The 19,770-nt window shown below is 36.9% G+C and overlaps 1 protein-coding gene across 3 annotated transcripts in view; it reads left to right on the forward strand.

Moving 5' to 3' along the window:
* Positions 1-19,770, forward strand: part of TWSG1 (twisted gastrulation BMP signaling modulator 1) — a 64,429-nt gene that overhangs the window by 23,986 nt on the left and 20,673 nt on the right. For all 3 annotated transcript variants that reach the window (XM_028524356.2, XM_036009319.1, XM_036009320.1), the window contains exon 3: positions 6,126-6,225. In XM_028524356.2, the coding sequence (XP_028380157.1) occupies positions 6,126-6,225 (100 nt within the window). The remainder of the gene's footprint in view (positions 1-6,125; positions 6,226-19,770) is intronic.

The following is a 19,770-nucleotide window of genomic DNA, read 5'->3' on the forward strand; positions in this document are numbered from 1 at the left end:
AAATACTTTTAAGTGACGAAGAGATAGCCAACCTATCAGATGCACAGTTCAAAGCACTGGTGATCAGGATGCTCACCGAATTGGTTGATTTTGGCCACAAATTAGATGAAAATATGAAGGTACACTAAGTGAAATGAAGGAAAACGCACAGGAACCAATAGTGATGGGAAGAAAACTGGGACTTAATGGAATAGACCAGAAGAAAGAAAGAAACGAACAGAAAAGAATGAAGAAACAAGAATTCAAAAAAATGAAGAGAGGCTTAGGAACCTCCAGGACATCTTTGAACGTTCCAACATCCGAATTATAGGGGTACCAGAAGGGGAAGAGGAAGAACAACAAGTGGAAAAGTTATTTGAACAAATAACGAAGGAGAACTTCCCCAATCTGGCAAAGGAAATAGACTTCCAGGAAGTCCTGGAAGCCCAGAGAGTCTCAAAGAAGTTGGACCCAAGGAGGAACACACCAAGGCATATCATAATTACATTAGCCAAGATTAAAATGAAGGAGAGAATCCTAGAAGCAGCAAGAGATAAGGAAACAGTTACCTACAAAGGAGCTCCTACCAGCCTGTCACAGGATTCCTCAAAAGAGACCTTACAGGCAAGAAGGGGCTAGAAAGAAGTATTCCAAGTCACGGAAGACAAGGACCTACATCCCAGATTGCTTTATCCAGCAAAGCTTTCATTTAGAATGGAAGGGCAGATAAAGTGCTTCTCAGATAAGGTCAAGTTAAAGGAGTTCATCATCACTAAGCCCTTATTATATGAAATGGTAAATGTACTTAACTAAGAAAAAAGAGATAAAAAATATGGACAGTAAAATAACAGCAAACTCACAATTATTAACAAAACAAAAGCAAAAGAAAACTAAGCAAACAACTAGGACAGGAATAGAACCACAGAAAGGAAGATCACATGGAGGGTTAGCAACAGGGGAGTGGGAGGAGGAGAGAGGGGGAAAAGGTACAGAGAATAAGGAGCATAGATGGTTGGTAGAAAATAGACAGGGGGAGGTCAAGAATAGTATGGGAAATGTAGAAGCTAAAGAACTTATGACACATGGACATGAACTAAAGGCCGGAAATGTGGGTGGGAGAGGGTGTGCAGGGTAAAGGGGAGTGAAGGGGGAAAATGGGACAACTATAATAGCATAATCAATAAAATAAAATAAAGAATACTGACATGAGTTATGAAGAATAGAGATTTTATTTTCATATGTCCTGACAATCATTATAAAACTTCTTAATTTATGTGATTAAATTTGTTTTATTAAGACAAAGATTTTTCAGTCTTTTCTGTGATAAGATGGAAATAAAAAATATTAGCTAGCATATTGTTACTTGGCATTCATCCAGTTTTAGGAGACTTTTTAACAGATTAGTAATGAAGTTTATCTTTAAGTCATTTCCCTCATGTTTCAGCTTTCTATAGCCTCCCACTTTGTATTCTACCAGCGTATTATAATCTATAAGTATATTACTACTGTACATTATTTTGTTGCACCAACATGTAAAAGTACAGACATTAAGAGGGAGTGAAATAGATTGAGTCTTGAGGGCTGGGTAATCCGGGCAAGTTCAAGCAATTTTTAAGTAGTCATAGTTTTAACCTTCCATTAGTTAGCAGTGATCTTAGGATATCACTCTCCTTTTCATTTCAATTTAAAACACCTCACAAATACCTGACAAAAGGCAAAATGAATGCTTAAAAAACTCAGTTTCTCTAATAGAAGACATTAAGTTGACATTTATTTAAAAATTATTTAGCATCGTATACATTCATTCATTTAACAGGCTACCATTTGGAAGCTTTGGTAGATGGGGAAAAGGAGAAATGGATTCTTGAATAAATGTGTTACTTCTCTAATTCGTTTCTCCTGAGTTAAATAGATAATGTAAATATAAGCAACTAAGATAGTAAAAGGATATTTTCTATGTAAAATGTGTATCAAAATTTAAAAGGAGCTTTATTTCTTGTGACTAAGTAGCAAACTTTATAAAACTAAAAACCAAAAGAATCCATATCCTTAATTAACTCTTGATGGTGTTTTTTAAAAAATGTGTTCTCAGAAAATGTTCTCTCATACTAAAGGCAGGTTTTCATGGAGAAAGAAGTCACAAAGTATACCTTTGGTGACTGTTTTTCTACAATAGATTTACAAGTACGTTTGAGCTTGTCTGAATCAAGCATCACCAGTTTTATGATGAAGCATCTGTACTCAGCAAGTCTCTGCCCTTTTAGTCCCTCTCTTTCTGACAGGCCTAGCAGTTACCTATAGTCTGCATTATGTGAAAAACAGCCTGACTCTACAGATACACATTGATATCAAACTAACAAATTAGTTAGAAAACAGCACAAGTGTTCATTCTTCCAGTGCTGTGTAACAGCTAGGGGAGATTTGGAGAAGAAAAAATTAGGAATTACATATTAGTTTTTATTATAAGTGTGATTAAATATCAGTAGCAAAAAATAGGTCATATTAGAATGATGAAGTAACTCCAGTAGTTTAGAAAAGTAATAAGATGAATTTAATAGGAGTAAATATTATGTGCTACCTCATAACCCAGGGAAAGCCAAGTAGGCAATGGCAGCTACAGAATTTCCCTTTTAAGTTGGGTCTGTTTGGGAGTGGCTGTCTGGTGTTAAAGGCTAACGGAATTACCTTGAATCTTCATTTATAAAGCAAGTTGTGTTAATTAGCTTTCATTAAGTAACAAACTACCTCAGAGTTTAGTGGCTTAAAATAATAACCATTTATTTGGCCCTTATTTCTGTGGGTTGGCAATTTGGACCTGTTGTCAGCAGAGTGGTTTTTCTGGGCCCATTCCTGTGTCTGTTGTCAGCTACTGGTTAGTTAGAGGCTAGATGAGCTGGGATGGATTCAGGTTGACCAACTTGCCAACCTAGCCTTCTCCCAGGTTACACATGGCAGCTGGGCAAAGTTCTAGGAGAAAGAGTGGAAGCATTCAATACTCTTTGAGGGCTATACTCAGAGCAGATTTGATGTCACCTCTCTGTCTCTTTTTCTCTCCTTTCCTCCCCCCCCTTCCCTCCCTCCTTCCCTTCCTCTCTCTCTAAAATCAATAAACATATTCTCAGGTGAGGTTTAAAAAATAGAAAAAGAACTGCTATTTTTATTGATATACAACATACTAAAACAGTATGCATGGTGTGATACACTGTTTACAAAGAAGACAGCAGGTGTTTCCCCTCACTGTGTTCACTCTCTTGTCAGTGTAACATTGCCATTCCTCTGATCAAGAGACACAATCTATTTCCAGATAGGGTGATCTTCACCCTTGCACACAGGGTGATCTTTAGAGAGGAAGAAGTGGGGGGAGAGAGAGACAGAGAGACAAACATCAATATAAAAGAAATATCAACCAGTTGCCTTCAGTATGCACCCCTATCATAGATTGAACCTGCAACCTCAGTATGCACCCTGACTAGGGATCAAACTCACAGTCTTTTTGTGCACGGGATGACATTCCAACCAGCTGAGCAATCTGGCCAGGGCAAAAATAACAGTTTTTATAGGATGCTCTTGTTCACACTCTATACATTGAGAAACCATAGCTCCTATGTCAAGTTGGCTATTCATTTAAATTAATTTGAACAATGAAACTAATAGCTGAAAAGCAGATTTTGTGCTTGTATTAAATAACTTTTTAAGGTAGTGTAGGGGACTAAAGTTATTGGTTATAAAGTAAAATGTTTTACTGTATAAATATTTCAAAATAAGGTAAATCCAAAATGTGTTCACTGAATGTGTCCAAAAGAAAATATAGTACTTCTGGCCAAGAAGTACTATAGTGTAGGTATAGTATAGAGTGTAGGTAGATACACTTTGCCTTCTTGCATAACCAAAAGAAGGACAACAACAAATTTAAAACAAAAAAACAACCAGAACTGTCAGAAAATTGAACTGTATGGAAGTCCAACAACCAAGGAGTTAAAGAAGAAATATTCATCCAGACAGGTAGGAGGGACAGAGATGGGCAGCTGGGGTGGAGAGGCTCCTGAGCACTGCAGCTGTTGGAGGGCCAGGGTGGGCAAGGCAGCGGCTGGGGGAACAGGTAGTCCCACATTTGCATGCAGATAAATGGAAGGAACAACTGGGGAGCTAAACAGGCTGCACAACCCAGGATTCCATTGTGGGGAAATAAAGCCTCAAAACCTCTGGCTATAAGAACCTGTGGGGGTTGTAGCAGCAGGAGAAACTCCCACCCTCACAAGAGAGTTCACTGTAGAGACCCGCAGGGTCCTAGAATGTACACAAACCACCCATCTGGTAATCAGCACCAGAAGGGCCAGGTTTGCTTGTGAGTAGCAGGGGAAGTGACTGAAAGCCAGCAGAGAGCCCACAAGTGGCATTGTTCTCTTTTTTCACATAGCAGCAGTGGGGGTTGCCCAGCCATAGAGAATACCTAAGGCTCTGCCACTTACAACATAACAAGTGTGCTGAGACAAAGAAATATGGCCCAAATGAAAGAACAGATCAAAACTCCAAAAATAGAACTAAGCCATGAACAGATAGCCAACCTATCAGATATAGTGTTCAAAATGCTGGTCATCAGGATGCTCACAGAAATGGTTGGGTATGGTCACAAAATAGAGGAAAAAGTGAAGGCTATGCAAAGTGAAATAAAGAAAAATATACAGGGAACCAACAGTGAAGGGAAGGAAACCAGGACTCAAATCAATGATTTGGAGCAGAAGGAAGAAATAAACATTCAATCAGAAGAGAAAGAAGAAACAAGAATTCAGAAAAATGAGGAGAGGTTTAGGAACCTCCAGGATACCTTTAAATGTTCCAACATCTGAATCACAGGGGTGCCAGAAGGAGAAGAGGAAAAGAAAGAAATTGAAATCTTATTTGAAAAAATAATGAAGGAGAACTTCCCCAACCTGGCAAAGGAACTAGATTTCCAGGAAGTCCAGGAAGCTCAGAGGGTCCCAAAGAAGTTGAACCCAAGGAAGCACACACCAATGCACATCATAATTACATTACCCAAGATTGAAGATGAAAGAATCTTAGAAGCATCAAGAGAAAAGGAGAGAGTTACGTACAAAGGAGTTCCCATCAGACTGTCAGCTGATTTCTCAAACCTTGCAGGCAAGAAGGGGCTGGAGAGAAGTATTTGAAGTCATGAAAGGGAAGGACCTACATCCAAGATTACTCTGTCCAGCAAAACTATCATTTAGAATGGAAGGGCAGATAAAGTGCTTCCCAGATAAGGTCAAGTTAAAGGAGTTCATCATCACCAAGCCCTTATTCTATGAAATGTTAAAGGAACTTATCTAAGAAAAAAAAGGTGATCAAAAATATGGACAGTAAAATGACAACAAACTCATAACTATCAACAAGTGAACCTAAAACAAAGGCAGAAACCAAAGCAAACTACAAAAAGTAGAACAGGAACAGAACCACAGAAATAGAGATCACATGGAAGGTTATCAGCAGGAGAGGGAAGGGGGAAAATGGGGGAAAAGTTACAGGGAAAAAGAAGCATAAAGGATAGGTATAAAATAGACAGGGGGAGGTTAAGAATACTATAGGAAATAATGCCAAAGAACTTACATGTATGACACATGGATATGAACTAAGGGGTGAGAATGCCGGTGGTAGGGGAAGAGCAGGGTGGAAGGAAATAAAGGGGAGAAAACAAATGGGACAACTGTAATAGCATAATCAATAAAGTATACTGTATTTCAAAAAAGATTTTCTTTATTTTTAGAGGGAAAAGGAAGGAGAAAGAGAGGGAGCGAAATATCACTGTGTGGTTGCCTCTTGCACACCCCCTACTGGGGACCTGGCCTACAACCCAGGCTTGTGCCCTGACTGGGAATTGAACTTGTGACCCTTTGGTTCTCAGGGCCCCTTTTTCAGTCCACTGAGATATACCAGCCAGGGTAATAAAATATACTTAAAAAAAAAAGAAAATACAAATGCACTTGACATGGTGGGTATTTACATTCCTATAACAATTAATGATTTTTAATAAAAAATTGAATGAAGAGTAAATTACTATAAATGCAAATATTGTTTTTTACTGCAAAAAGTTAACAATTTTAAATATAGTTATTTGGAATTTTAAGTTTGAACATCTGTCTTATTTTTAGGAGCTCTGCCAGTGCCGACCTGGAGAAGGAAATTGTTCCTGCTGCAAGGAGTGTATGCTGTGTCTTGGGACTCTTTGGGATGAGTGCTGTGATTGTGTTGGTAAGGTGACATGCTGTAAAGTTTCTTAATATTTCTTGTCACAAAGTCCTTGACTGTAAGAGACTTTAAAGCATTATGTGTACCCTGGCCAGTGTTTCAGTTATTTGGTATCATCCCGTACACCAAAATATTGTGGGTTCGATTCCTGGTTAGGGCACATACCTAGATTGTTTGTTTGATCCCCTAGTCAGTGTATGTACCTGGGAAGCAACTTACTAATCTCTCTCTCTCTCTCTCTCTCTCTCCCCCTCTCCTCCCTTTTTATCTCTCTCTTCCCCTCTCCCTTCTTTCCTCCCTCTCATCCTTCCTTTCTCTCTAAAATAAATAAACATATCCTCTGATGAGGATAAAAATAAAGATTATAAATGTATTCTTTGTGTATAGTCTAGTGTGTGCCTAAGATATAATAGGTGTATAAAGCATTTTATATTACATTTGCTTATATTTGATGGTATTTACATACAGGGTGGAGCAAAAGTAGGTTTACAGTTGTTTGCATAGAAAATAATACAAGAATTAATAAATAATAATACAAGAATCGAGTCTGTTTTGTGTACTTACAACCATAAATCTACTTTTGCCCCACTCTGTATATGTGTATTACCACTTTTATAGAAAATGGCCTAGGAGGAAAGTTTTACGTCCCTTTCCAAGGGCTTATCCTTGGGAAGTTGTGAGGAGGAACAAAGGGATTTTTAAATCTTTTATTTCTAATTTTTTATACTGTTTAATTTTTTATAAGAAGCATATATTATAGTTGTGAATAAAAATGGACATTGAGCATATTAAAAATAGATTATCTTCCTTTATATGAGACTTCAGTAAAACAAGCTTGAGAAACTAAAAATTATTTTTAAGGGCTTTTTGAAGAAAGTCTCTACAATGTATGAAGTGAAAAAAATAGCAAGTTGCGAAAGTGTGTTTATAGAATGCTATCATTTGTGTTTTAGAAGGAAAACTTAGACTATAGCTGGGTGAAATACTCATCATACTCTCTCTTACCAGTTAATTCTTTTTCACGCCTAAAACTGAAGTTCAAGTGTCTCCTTGTCTCAGAGACCTTCCTCATTTGACAGAGATAGGATCCTCTGTGCTATTCACATTGCTCCTGTTACATCATGTAGTACGTGCTACAACAATTATTGCTTTGCATGTCTCTTCTAATAGAGTATAAACTTAAAAACAGGGGTGGTATCATATTGATCTTTTAAAATTAATCTGTTTTTATCAAAGTGGAATATATGCCCATACTTTAGATATATGCCCATAGTGCTAAAACAATCCTGTGTTATGTCTCTTCTTTCCAATCCTTTAATCTGTGCCAGAGACAACCACTTTCATCTCTTCGGTACTGTATTACTCACATAATTCTAAATAATATCCTTATGTTACTCTCATGTTTCTTTGATGTTAGAAACTATTAGTTAACTTCTTATTATGGTAGATGATGGTTTAACTCTCTTATCTCTTACCTTTCCAGTGCAATTTTATCACTACTTCTAATTAAAGCAATAATTTGACAATCCATTGAATAAATTAGTATCACATACTTGTTTGGGATACAATAGTGTAAACACTGATTTATTAAATGAATAATCATATTATCTGTTTTTTTTGTATTGGAATATATGTACTGAGATTTCTTTATCTTTCAGGCTCTGTATTAATGTTTAAAATTTTGCCTTTTCAGTTTTAATTTCCAAGAGCCCTTCTGTGATTGTCCCTTTGCTGGGGACATACTGTTCTTTTTTTCCTTCTTTTTGTTAAATGTATTAAGGTGACAATGGTGAACAAAATTATATAGGTTTCAGGTGCACAATTCCACAACACATCACCTGTACACTATTATATGTTCACCACCCCAAGTCAAGTCTTCATGTGTCCTCCCTACTGCACCTCCCTCCCTGTCCCCCAATACTGTTGTTGTGTTATAGATGTCTTTCCTTTCTTTCTGGGACTGATAATCACAGAGTTTGGTTGTTAACAGTTTTTCCTTCTACTCTTTGCACTGCTTCCATTTCCTCAAATGTCTAGTGATCTGGGCCATCCATTCATACGTAATAGTCACTCTAATGCTGTCTAGAAGTCCTTTGCTTATAGACAGGGCATGGAATCTAGTTTGCCTCATTCTCAGAGGATTGGAGGACAACCTGGCTTTTTCACTGAAGAGTCCTCTATCTCACTACCTGTAGATCTTACCTTTTGGGGTTGTACAACTTTTTCAGAGAAGAATCTTTGAGTTTCTTGCCTGGGGTGGGGCTGGGGTAGTTTGGCTGGCTGCTAATGTTCTGGGATTCCAAGGGGTTGATTTCAGCATGATGTCATTTACTCTCCTTTTCATCCTCATCTTCATTCTACAATTTTTGCTGTTTCTAGCCCAGGGCCTCTTTGGTTTAATTTCTCTAAAGAATAACCGTCTCATCTCCTATAGTTGTGGGAGAAGAGAAACAGAGATGTGGAGGCATAACCATCCTTAAAATAAGCTTGCCTCTGCAATATATGGTGTCTCCACCCCCTGAGTCTTCCCAGAGTTCTGTGGTTACATCTGCCTGGGAGGAGACTGCTGAGTCAGTTACATTTAGCTCTTAGGTCTTCCAAGGCGGAGTTGGTGTTTCAGTTTGTTTTTCCTCATTGTTTTGTAGTGAAATTTTGAGAGAACTGGGACAGAAATGTTTTTTCTCTATTATCTTAGATTCATCTTGGTATTTCTAGTAGCTAGTATAGTGTCTAGTACATAGAAGGTACTCCAGCACATAGAAGTGTTTTATAATACTAGAAATGTATTATTCTCCCAAGGTAAACAGTTTATGTTGTGGTTTTGATGGCTATAACTTTTTAAAAATTATGTCAGGTCAATTAAAAGAAGGTTTGAATTATTTTACATCATTAAATGTAAGTTAATTTTATGTACAATGAAAGTAAAAAAGAAAGTAAGCATATTAACCCCTAATGTACATATACAAGCATTTAATTTAACATGGATGCCACAAACACAAATGCACTTTTAGCATTGCCTAAAATAATGTGTGTGAATGTATGTGTGTTTTAACCACCACACAAGGATAACAGTGCCATTCAGCCTCTTCTTCTAAGAAGGGAAGTCTGTGATTCTTCTACTGAGAAGGAATAATTATTCATGTTCATATCTCTACAGTTTTAGAAGCAACTTGTGTTTTTCTGGGCTAGTTCCCATGTTAAAAATTATTTACCTTTGAGGATTTAATATATTTTAAACTTCCAGAGAGTTTATAATGTCACTTTATCTTTCACTTTAAATTAAATTAATCTTTTTACTTTCTAGGACAAAATATTGATATTTCAGGGTTTTTGTACAGCAGTACTCTTTCAGCCATATTGTAAGTAGTTCTCTTCCACATTAAGCTTTTTTGATGTCCTTTGTAAACGTGTGGCCACTCCTCTCTTTCAAGTTGAAATACTCCCAATACTTTTCATGGGTGGTACCCAGACCTCTGAGAGGACCAAAATTAGAGTTCAGCATTCCATTCCTGTCTCATTCTTTGGACTTTTAGCTCATATTTTGTCTAGCAAGCTTTCTCTTCCAGCTGCCTTATATAAGAAAATTAGTTTCTTTTTCCTGACTTTTTCTTAAGGTAAGAGTAACCACTGTAGTTCATTTTCATCCCTGCTGTCCTGTGGTTTTGGGAACTGAGATCTCTAACCACACATTTTTTGTTTTTTATTTTTTTTTACATCACAACATTGTTTGTTATATGAATTTTTTACTATACAAACAAAAAATATAGATATGCAATATATGAATACAGCTAACAGCAGAATGGTGACTTTTTTTCTTTTCAAGAGGCCATAATTCCCATTTCCAGCAAAATAAAGAGACTGCACATAGGTAGAAAGAGGTTGGTTGTTAGCTCCACAGTTTTGCCTAGAAATTATGTATAAGTGTATTTTCCCCTTGCTACTTACCATACAGTGTAAAAAGAGAATTAAAAGAAAGTTCCCTATAGATGCTATATTCTATTTTAGCAGGGCCAATATATGGAAAATGGCTAAGTTAAAGAGGGCAATAAATGAGAATAGTATTTATTTAAAGAATCCAAAACAACGTACAAACAACCAAAATAAAGGCTGTTACAAAAAAGCTTTAGGTGCATGGTAGCACACACATTCTTTTTTCCACATGTATTTTTATACAATGGAAGTGTCAAAAAGCTGCACTGGGTGGAACATTCGTATTATAATTATCATAGAGAAACATAGTTTGTATCATATTATGGCAATTTATCCTCAGTAAAAAACCTTTCAGAGTCCTTTTATTTTGGAATATCCTGTAAGCAGTCAAGCCACCACTACATGATTGTACAATAGTAAAATGTTTTCTTGCATTAAATTGAAGACATCTATTTAACAGGAAGGAAGGAAGGAAGGAAGGAAGGAAGGAAGGAAGGAAGGAAGGAAGGAAGGAAGGAAGGAAGGAAGGAAGGAAGGAAGGAAGGAAGGAAGGAAAGAAAGAAGGAAGGAAGGAAGGGTAGGAAAGGTACTTAGAGCTGTTAGTTTCTAAGTACACAACACCCTAGACAATTCAAGGCATCTTAATCTCCATCAAGAACAAAAAATAATATTTTTTGTCATGCTGTTAAAGTCATCACTAAGGATAAAACTGGTACAAATTGATGTAATGGATCCGACAAACACTGATTTCCAAACTGGCACATTGGCAACTAATATGTAACTGATGGTCAGTAGAGGATTTAAAAATCTTCCCTTTCTTCTTCCTTTCCATGGTTCTTGAAGCATTCTGCTGTTCAAAACTACATTGTTGGGCTTCCCAGTTGGCTTTCTTATGTTCAAACTGATGATGTTTTTCCTTTAATTCTTTGTTTTGTGCCCCCAAATTCTTTTTCATTTGCTTATGATGCTGTTGGAGCTCAGCTTTAGAGTCCTTCAGTTTCTGAACTTTTTCTGTGACCTTCATCTCAAACACCTGCTCCACCTCCATTTCCATCTTCTTCATCTTAGCTACAGGCTCCCCTCTTCCTTCTTCCCTCTGGCATTTGTGCCAGAGGGTTCTTAGTAAGCTGTCCTTTTTCCTTGTTATTATCAACTCCATTGTAAGTCACAGCGACCAGTTTTCTGCTTCAGTAGTTTGCATAGTGTACATTATTAGTGACAGCTTTCAAGCCCTGCATGTGTGTTCTTATCAACATATTTCTTAGAATTGTGAAATCACAGTGTTCACTATTTTCAACTGCTCGGTCAGTCATACTACAAGTGCTAGCTACTGTTGGCACTGATGTTCACACAAGGTTTGTTTTTTTTTTAGTTTGTTTTGTTTTTACTTTTCCAAATATATACAAAATGGAGAGTTCAGTGAACTGCCCTATATCTGCTCCCCATCTTCAATAGCCATACTTGTTTCATGCATTCATCAGTCTGTCTGGTGACTATTTTTTGTTGGAGTGTTATAAATAATTTCACTAAACCTCCAAAGTTCCTAAGTTATACAACTCAACAACAACAACAAAGAGTAAATTTTCTTATATAGTGCAGTGTCATTACCACACCTAAAATAATTACAATACTTCTTTAATATTTAATACCCAGTCCATATTCAGATTGCCCTAATTGACTAAATGTTATTTATAGTTATTTTAGTCAAATTAAAATTCCCACAAAGTCTACTTACTGAATTTGGTTGTTACGTTTTTTAAGTTTATTTTATTCTAAAATAATTCCTCTTCCCCTCACTGCCTTTTAAAATTGCACTGAAATGTTGAAGAAATGAGTGAGTTATAATGGATAATATACCACATCCTGGATTTGGCTGATTGCTTCCTGTGCTTATTTAACTCATTACTTTATTTTCTCTTTCATATACACTGGAAGTTAGAGCTAAAGGCTGATTAGATTCAGGTTCAGTTTTGGGGAGCTGGGGTACAGTGGTACAGTGTACACAATAATAATATCTAGTGGCCCTGCTTTTGGTGATGCTAGGTTTGATCAGTGGGTTCAGATGGTGAAAATATGATCCCTTGGTGATAAGTTCCCTCCCAGTCTTTTTAAAAAAAAGATTTTATTTATTTTTAGAGAAAGGGGAAGGGAGGGAGAAAAAGAGGGAGAGAAACATCGATGTGAGAAAGAAACTGATCAGTTATCTATTGTATGCACCTCAAACCCTCAACCCAGGCATGTGCCCTGATGGGGATTCAAACTGGCGGCTTTTTGTTTTGTGGGACAATGCCCGAACAACTGAGTCACACTGGTCAGGGCCCCCTCTGTCTTTTACCTGGTGGCTTTAGCCTTCACAGATGACTACTGCTATTGTCAGCGATGGTGGAAGAGTAAGTGGAAGCTACACTAACCTCCTCCCAGGATCAAACTGGAATTACAACTAAATTATAGAAAAATCATCCAAAATAACTAACTGAACACTAGCTGGAGAGAAGCCTTATAACCATGCACAGATGGAAGAAGCCACATCACCACAATGTGACTGCTAGATAGTACACAGGAGGTGCAAGAGGACTGAGTGGGCTCCCATGGGCAGCAGCTGAAGTTCCAGAGGGATATTTCAATGGCTGGGGGTTCCTCTTGAGAAGTGTGGGCTCTAAACCTCAAGCCGGGCTCCCCAGCCTACAGCACCAGAACCAGATGAGGAACCCAAATGACACACGGCTGTGAAAAGCTGCAGGGTCTCTGTCTGCCACAGAGAGAGCTTCTTAAAGAGATAACACACAAAATTTCATTTGCAGCCACTTACCCTGGGCTCTGGCAGAGAGAGGGCAGAGTGGACTAGAGACCTGAGAGGAGAGCCTGGGACTGGTGGCTGTGGGGAGACAACTGAAAGAACAGCTGCCAGCATTTTGTACTGAGTCATTACTCATACTGCAGAGACTGTCATTCTCAGGCAGAGCAATCCCCTCCAAGTGGCCTCAGCCTGAGGGGAAGCAGTAGCCCCACCCATAGGAATTACTCTGCCGCACCCTATGATACTTAAGCCCAGCTGCTGAGCAATACAGGTGGAAGGCCTGCACTCTTTAAGCTTAACAGAAAGCCTGCAGGCAGAGGAGGATCTCTGGGAGCTCTGAGAATTTTGCTACCTTCTCCCAAGCCTGGTGCTGGTAAAAGCCAGCTTTGTTGTGTAGCCTGCTTTATTCTGTTCACAGACAAGCCCAGCAGAGGGAACCACAAGCTCTGGATCACTGATACCTCCAAACAGGTTGTCCAGGGCCAGTCACAAGCAGGGTTTGACTTAGACCTTCACGAGAGAGTCTTGCAGATCTACCTCCTACATAGACACAAAGAGGCAGACAAAATGGGAAGACAGAGAAAGAGACCCCAAATGAAAGAACAAGAGAATTCTCCAGAACAAGAATTAGATAAAATAGAGCAAGTAATTTTTCAAATGGAGAGTTTAGAGTAATGATTATAAAGATACTAAACAGTATGAAAAAAGACACAGAAACCATAAAAAAAGACCAGTTAGAAAGAAAGAATGCAATATATGAAATAAATAGTACATTGGAAGGGATAAACAGTAGATTAGATGAGGCAGAGGATCAAATTAGTGGTTTGGAAGACAAGGTAGAAAATAAATACCCAAGCTGAGCAGAAAAAAAAAGAATTTAAAAAGTGAGGGGAGTTGAAAAGACATCTTGGACAACATGCAGCACAACAACATCCACATCATGGGAATACCGGAAGGAAAAGAGAATGAGCAAGGGAACAAGAACCTATTTGAAGAAATAATGACCAAAAACTTCCCTAATATAGTGAAGGAAAAAGACACACAAGTCCAGGAAGCTCAGGGAGTCCCAAACAAGTTGGACCCAAAGAGGCCCACACCAAGACACATCATAATTAAAATGACAAGGCTTAAAGACAAGAAGAGAATCCTAAAAGCCACAAGAGAATAGCAGGTAGTTACATACAAGGAAGCACCAATTAGATTGTCATCCATTTATTCAACAGAAACATTTCAGGCCAGCAGGGAGTGGCGTGAAATATTCAAAGTGATGAAAATCAAGGACCTACAATGAAGGCTACATTACCCAGCAAGGCAATCATGTAAAATTGAAGGAGAAATAAGGGGCTTCCCAGACAAGAAAAGGCTAGAGGAGTTTGTTAACACCAAACCAGTGTTGTAACAAATGTGTTAAAGGGCTTGTTTGGAGGATGGCAGGGTGGGGTGCAGGAGGGGAAAACAGAGGAAGATAGTCTGAAAATAAGATAGCACTAATTACATATCTATCAATAATCACCTTAAATGTAAATGGCTTAAATGCTCCAGCCAAAAGACATAGGATAGCTGAATGGATAAGAAAACAAGACTCAGATGTATGCTACCTCCAAGAGACACATCTTAGATGGAAAAATACACAGAGACTAAAAGTAAAAGATGGGAAAAGATATTTCATGCAAATGGAAAGAAAAAAGTGAGGTAGCTGTACTTATACTGATAAAATACACTTGAAAAGCAAGGCTATAATAAGAGACAAAGAAGGACACTGCATAATGATAAAGGGAACAATCCAACAAGAGGATATAACCTTAATAAACATTTTTATACCCAACACAAGAGCACCTAAATATGTGAAGCAAATCTTGATGGACATAAAAGGAGAGATCAACAGAAATACAATCATAGTAGGAGACTTTACCACTCCATTGACTTCAATGGATAGATTTCCAGGCAGAAAATCAACAAGGAGATAGCAGCCTTAAATGGCATGCTTTTTTTTCTTTGTCTTTTTTTCCCCTTAATTGAATGTCCTAGAATTTCTTCCATATTAATATCTTTTTCTTTGGTACTTACATAGAGAACCCTGTTTTTGGCTATAACGCTTTATGTACCCATATGTCCATAGGGGGACATTTGGGTTATTTCCAATCTTTTACTATTACAAATAACACTATAATAGAAAACCTTGTGTAGAAAGTCAATTCCATATAATATGAATAGATATTTTTTTTTGTCAAATCCTCCTTCAAAAGGATGATGTCATTTGCCTTCTCACCAATGCAATGTAGCAGAGTGCCTCATCCCAACAACATTATCAGGAAATTATGTTGTCAAACTTTGTTGTCATTACCAAACTTTTGGGTTTTTGTTAATCTAACACGTAAGAAATGATCATTTTAATTTTTATTTCTCTTGTTACCAGTGACACTGTGACTCCATTTGTAGGTTTAAGGACTACTATTTTTTTTATATTTGCTTTTTGGTGAATTGTGTGTTCATGTCTTGTGACCATTTTCTACTGGATTATTGTTTTATTATTTAGAATTTTAAAATATATATATATATGGGGTATAACCCCAATATCTGTATTATTAGTTACACACTTTTCTCATTTGTATTTTAGCCTTGCTTTGTTATTTTTGATCCTGGAAAGTTTTTTATTTTATGTAGTCAACTTTATTGGTTGGAAGGGATAAACAGTAGGTTAGATGAAGCAGAGGATCAAATCAGTGATTTGGAAAACAAGGTAGAAAATAAACACCCAAGCCAAGCAGAAAAAAAAAAGAGAGAGAGAGAGAAAATTTAAAAAATGAGGGGAGTTGAAGAAATATCTTGGACAACATGCAGCATAACAACATCCACATCATGGGAATACCAAAAGGAAAATTGAGAATGAGCAAGGGAACAAGAACCTAATTGAAGAAATAATAACCAAAAACTTCCCTAATATGGTGAAGGAAAGACACATTGGTGTTTTCTTTGACTACTTACAGATTTTTGAATCATAGTATACTCCCTCACTCTCAGATGGTACTTGTATGAATTTGTTTGTTTGTTTGTTTGTTTGTTTTACTTATAGCTCTCTAATACATTTGAAATTTATTCTGGTTTATGTGCAAACTCTATCCAATTTTTTCTTTTTCAAACAACTACTACTATTTATTTAAATATTATTTATAAAGTCCAAAAATGATTATTCAAAAGCCTGTTTTCCCCCCACACATTTGATATACCACCTTTATCATAGGCACTTTGCTTTATTTTTGGTTATTCTGGTTGTTGCTGTGCCTATTTATGCATCAATATCACACTGTTTTATTATTTATTTATTTATTTATTTATTATTTAAGCCATAGGAGCATTTTTAAACCCTCACCCTAGGATACATTTATTGACTTTAGAGAGAAAGGAAGAAAGAGGGGTTGGGAGCATGGCGGGGGAGAACAATCCATTGCCTCCTGTATGCACTCCAACCCAGGATGAATCCACAACCTAGGTATGTGCCCTGGCTAGAAATTGAACCTGCAACCTTTTGGTGTCTGGGACAAAGCTCCAACCAACTGAGCCATCTGGCCAGGGCAATACCATGCTGTTTTAATATCTTAGGGTTAGGACCCTTTCTTCTGCTGGAGTGTATTATATTAATTTCAAATACACACACACATACTAGAGTTGATAAGAAGATTTTCTTCTTCCCTGTGGGTTTGCATGTGTTATTTGTAAAGGACTTCCCAACCAGGCTTAGTTTTGGGAAACTAATAATCAAAAAAATTATTAATATAGTAAACAAAAAGAACACTGACTTCATTTTTTCAGTATGTTCTATTGATTGTGCTATTATAGTTGTCCCTTTTTTTTCTTCCTTTATCCCGCTGTACCCTGCATGCCCCCTCCAGATTCCCCCCTCCCTTAGTTCTTGTCTATGGGTCATACATATAAGTTTTTTGGCTTCTCCATTTCCTGTACTATTCTTAATCTCCTCCTGTCTATTTTGTACCTACCATTTATGCTTCTTATTCCCTGGACCTTTTCTCCCCATTCTCCCTCCTCCCTCTTCCCCACTGATAACCCTCCATGTGCTCTCCATTTCTGTGATTCTGTTCCTGTTCTAGTTGTTTGTTTAATTTGTTTTTGTTTTCGGTTCAGTTGTTGATAGTTGTGAGTTTGTTGTCATTTTATTGTTCGTATTCGTTATCTTCTTTTTCTTAGATAAGTCCCTTTAACATTTATATAGTAGACTTGGTGATGATGAACTCCTTTAACTTGATCCTATCTGAGAAGCACTTTCTCTGCCCTTCCATTCTAAATGATAGCTTTGCTGAATAAAGTAATCTTGGATGTAGGTCCTTGCCTTTCATGACTTTGAATACTTCTTTCCAGCTCCTTTGCCTGTAAGGTTTCTTTTGAGAAATCAGCTAACATAATGATAAAGGTATCTGAGGTATCATTGGCAAGTATGTTTTCCTATATAGTTGGTTCTCTTTTAATTTTAATGCTGTTTTCTTTAGCCACCCAGAAGCTTTTTTAATATGATGAGGTCCCAATGGTTTATTCTTTCCTTTATGTCCCTTACACATATCAGTGAAAATATCGCTGCATGAAATGTCTGAGATTTTCCTGCCTATGTTCTCCTCTAGGACTTTTATGGTTTCATGACTTATATTTAAGTCTTTTATCTACCTTGAATTTATTTTTGTGTATGGTATAAGTTGGTGATCAAGTTTCATTTGTTTGCATGTAGCTGTCCAGATCTCCCAACACCATTTGTTGAAGAGGCTATTTTTACTCCATTTTATACATTTGCCCCTTTTGTCAAATATTAATTGACCAGAGAGACTTGGGTTCATTTCTGGGTTCTCTGTTCTGTTCCATTCGTATATATGTCTTTTCTTGTCTGAGCTTACTTTTAAAACTGGTGTATTGGTAAGAAACAAAAATTACCCATATTGATATGTGTGTGTGTGTGTGTGTGTGTGTGTGTGTGTGATTTACACAGGAACTGACTGAAAGAGCTCCCAGTGGCCAAAGCTGGGAAAATTAAGAAACAAACTAAAGTAATATTAGATTATAACCCAGAGTACAGAATAAATCAGGGTGTCAAACTCATTTTCACCAGGCGCCACATCAGCCTCACAGTTGCCTAAAAAGGGCTGGATGTAATTTTAGGACTGTATAAATGTAACTACTCCTTCACAGTCAAGGTGTTGAAATTACATTCAGCCCTTTGAGGGCAACAGCAAGGCTGATGTGGCCCCTAGTGAAAATGAGTTTGATACCCCTGGAATAAATATTCGTGAGTCTATACTGATATAAATAAATGATTAAATAATTTAGTTATTGGAAGAGAAGAGACAAATCTCCCATGAATAAGACTTAGAAATTAACTTTTGTAGATACTTTACCCTCAGGGAGAGGGAGCATAATTCCATACTCCTTAAGTATGGGTTGCTCATACTAACTTCCTTCTAAGGGGACAGTATGGAAAGGAGGGTGGGGGGAGAGTATAACTTTGCAGTGAAGAAATCTGACATGTACTATTTCAACCAGGTATTTCAGATCAATATCAACAGTCATAAATCTTTTTGATAGAATGTACCCTTGATGTGATATGATGAAAACAGCACTTCACTTCTGTGGTTTCCCCCAATAACCTATAACCCACATTTTGTAATGAGAAAAATGGACAGATTCTGAAAGTGGGGTAGCCTACAAAATACCTGACCAGTACTATTTAGAACTGTCAGGGTCATCAAAAACTAGGAAAGCTTGAGAAATTGCCCCAGCCAAGAGGAGCCTAAAGAGACATGATGACTAAATGCACGGTGGCATCCTATATGGGATCCTGGAATGGAAAAAGGACATTAGGTGAATACTATAGAAATTCAAAGTGTGGACTTTAGTTAATAATAATAATAATGGTGATTCATTAATTGTAATAACTATACCATACTATGTAAGATGTTAATAATAGGGTAATGTAGATGAGGGAGTATAGAAGGACTCTACTATCTTTTTAATTTTTAATTTTTCTATAAAACTATTATTAAAAAGTCTATTAAAAATAGATTAGAGGGGAAAATAGCATGGACAATATGCCCCTATATGAAAAATTACTACCCAAGTATCTTATGGTAAAAATAAAGAGATTTATTTGAAGGAAAGTTTCTTAGGATTTTTATTGGGAGTGCACTAAATGTACAGGTAAATTTGTGGGAAGCTGATACAATTTTAATATTGAATCTTTCTACACATAAGCAAGGTACCACTTTCTTTTTAATATCTTTATGTCCCTTACATTTTTCAATAAAAATTTATCATTGTCAAAACAAAGAAATTAAGTTTAAAATGTTTATCAGTGCATTAAAACAGAGAACAGTAGTAATGGTACTATAAAAGTAGGAACTCAGATGAGACTCTACTGTTGAATGAATTGATTGTTAGCATTAGTATCTTGATCCTTCTTTAAAGATATCTTGAAGAAAAAAAGATCCTAACTTCTTATGTCATGTATTCCATATATACCATGTGACTCACTACAGAATTTTGTCTAGTGAAACAATTTGTAATTCTTTAAAATGTCACTGTAATACTTTCCAAATTAGATTAGTCAGTCAAGTAATATTTTGTGAAAATAATACTAATGCTTACATAACATCTTTTATGTGTCAAGCACTTTTCATATATTAATTCATGTAGTCCTTTTAACAAACCTAGCATGTAGAAGGGTAGTATAATTCTTCATCTGTTTTGCAGAAGAGGAATCTGAAACTACAAAGTTTAAATGACCTCCCTAAGGTGAGACAGCAAGTCTGGAGGAAAGCTAGGAT

This window comes from Phyllostomus discolor, chromosome 9, assembly GCF_004126475.2.
Source record: "Phyllostomus discolor isolate MPI-MPIP mPhyDis1 chromosome 9, mPhyDis1.pri.v3, whole genome shotgun sequence".
NCBI lineage: Eukaryota > Metazoa > Chordata > Mammalia > Chiroptera > Phyllostomidae > Phyllostomus > Phyllostomus discolor.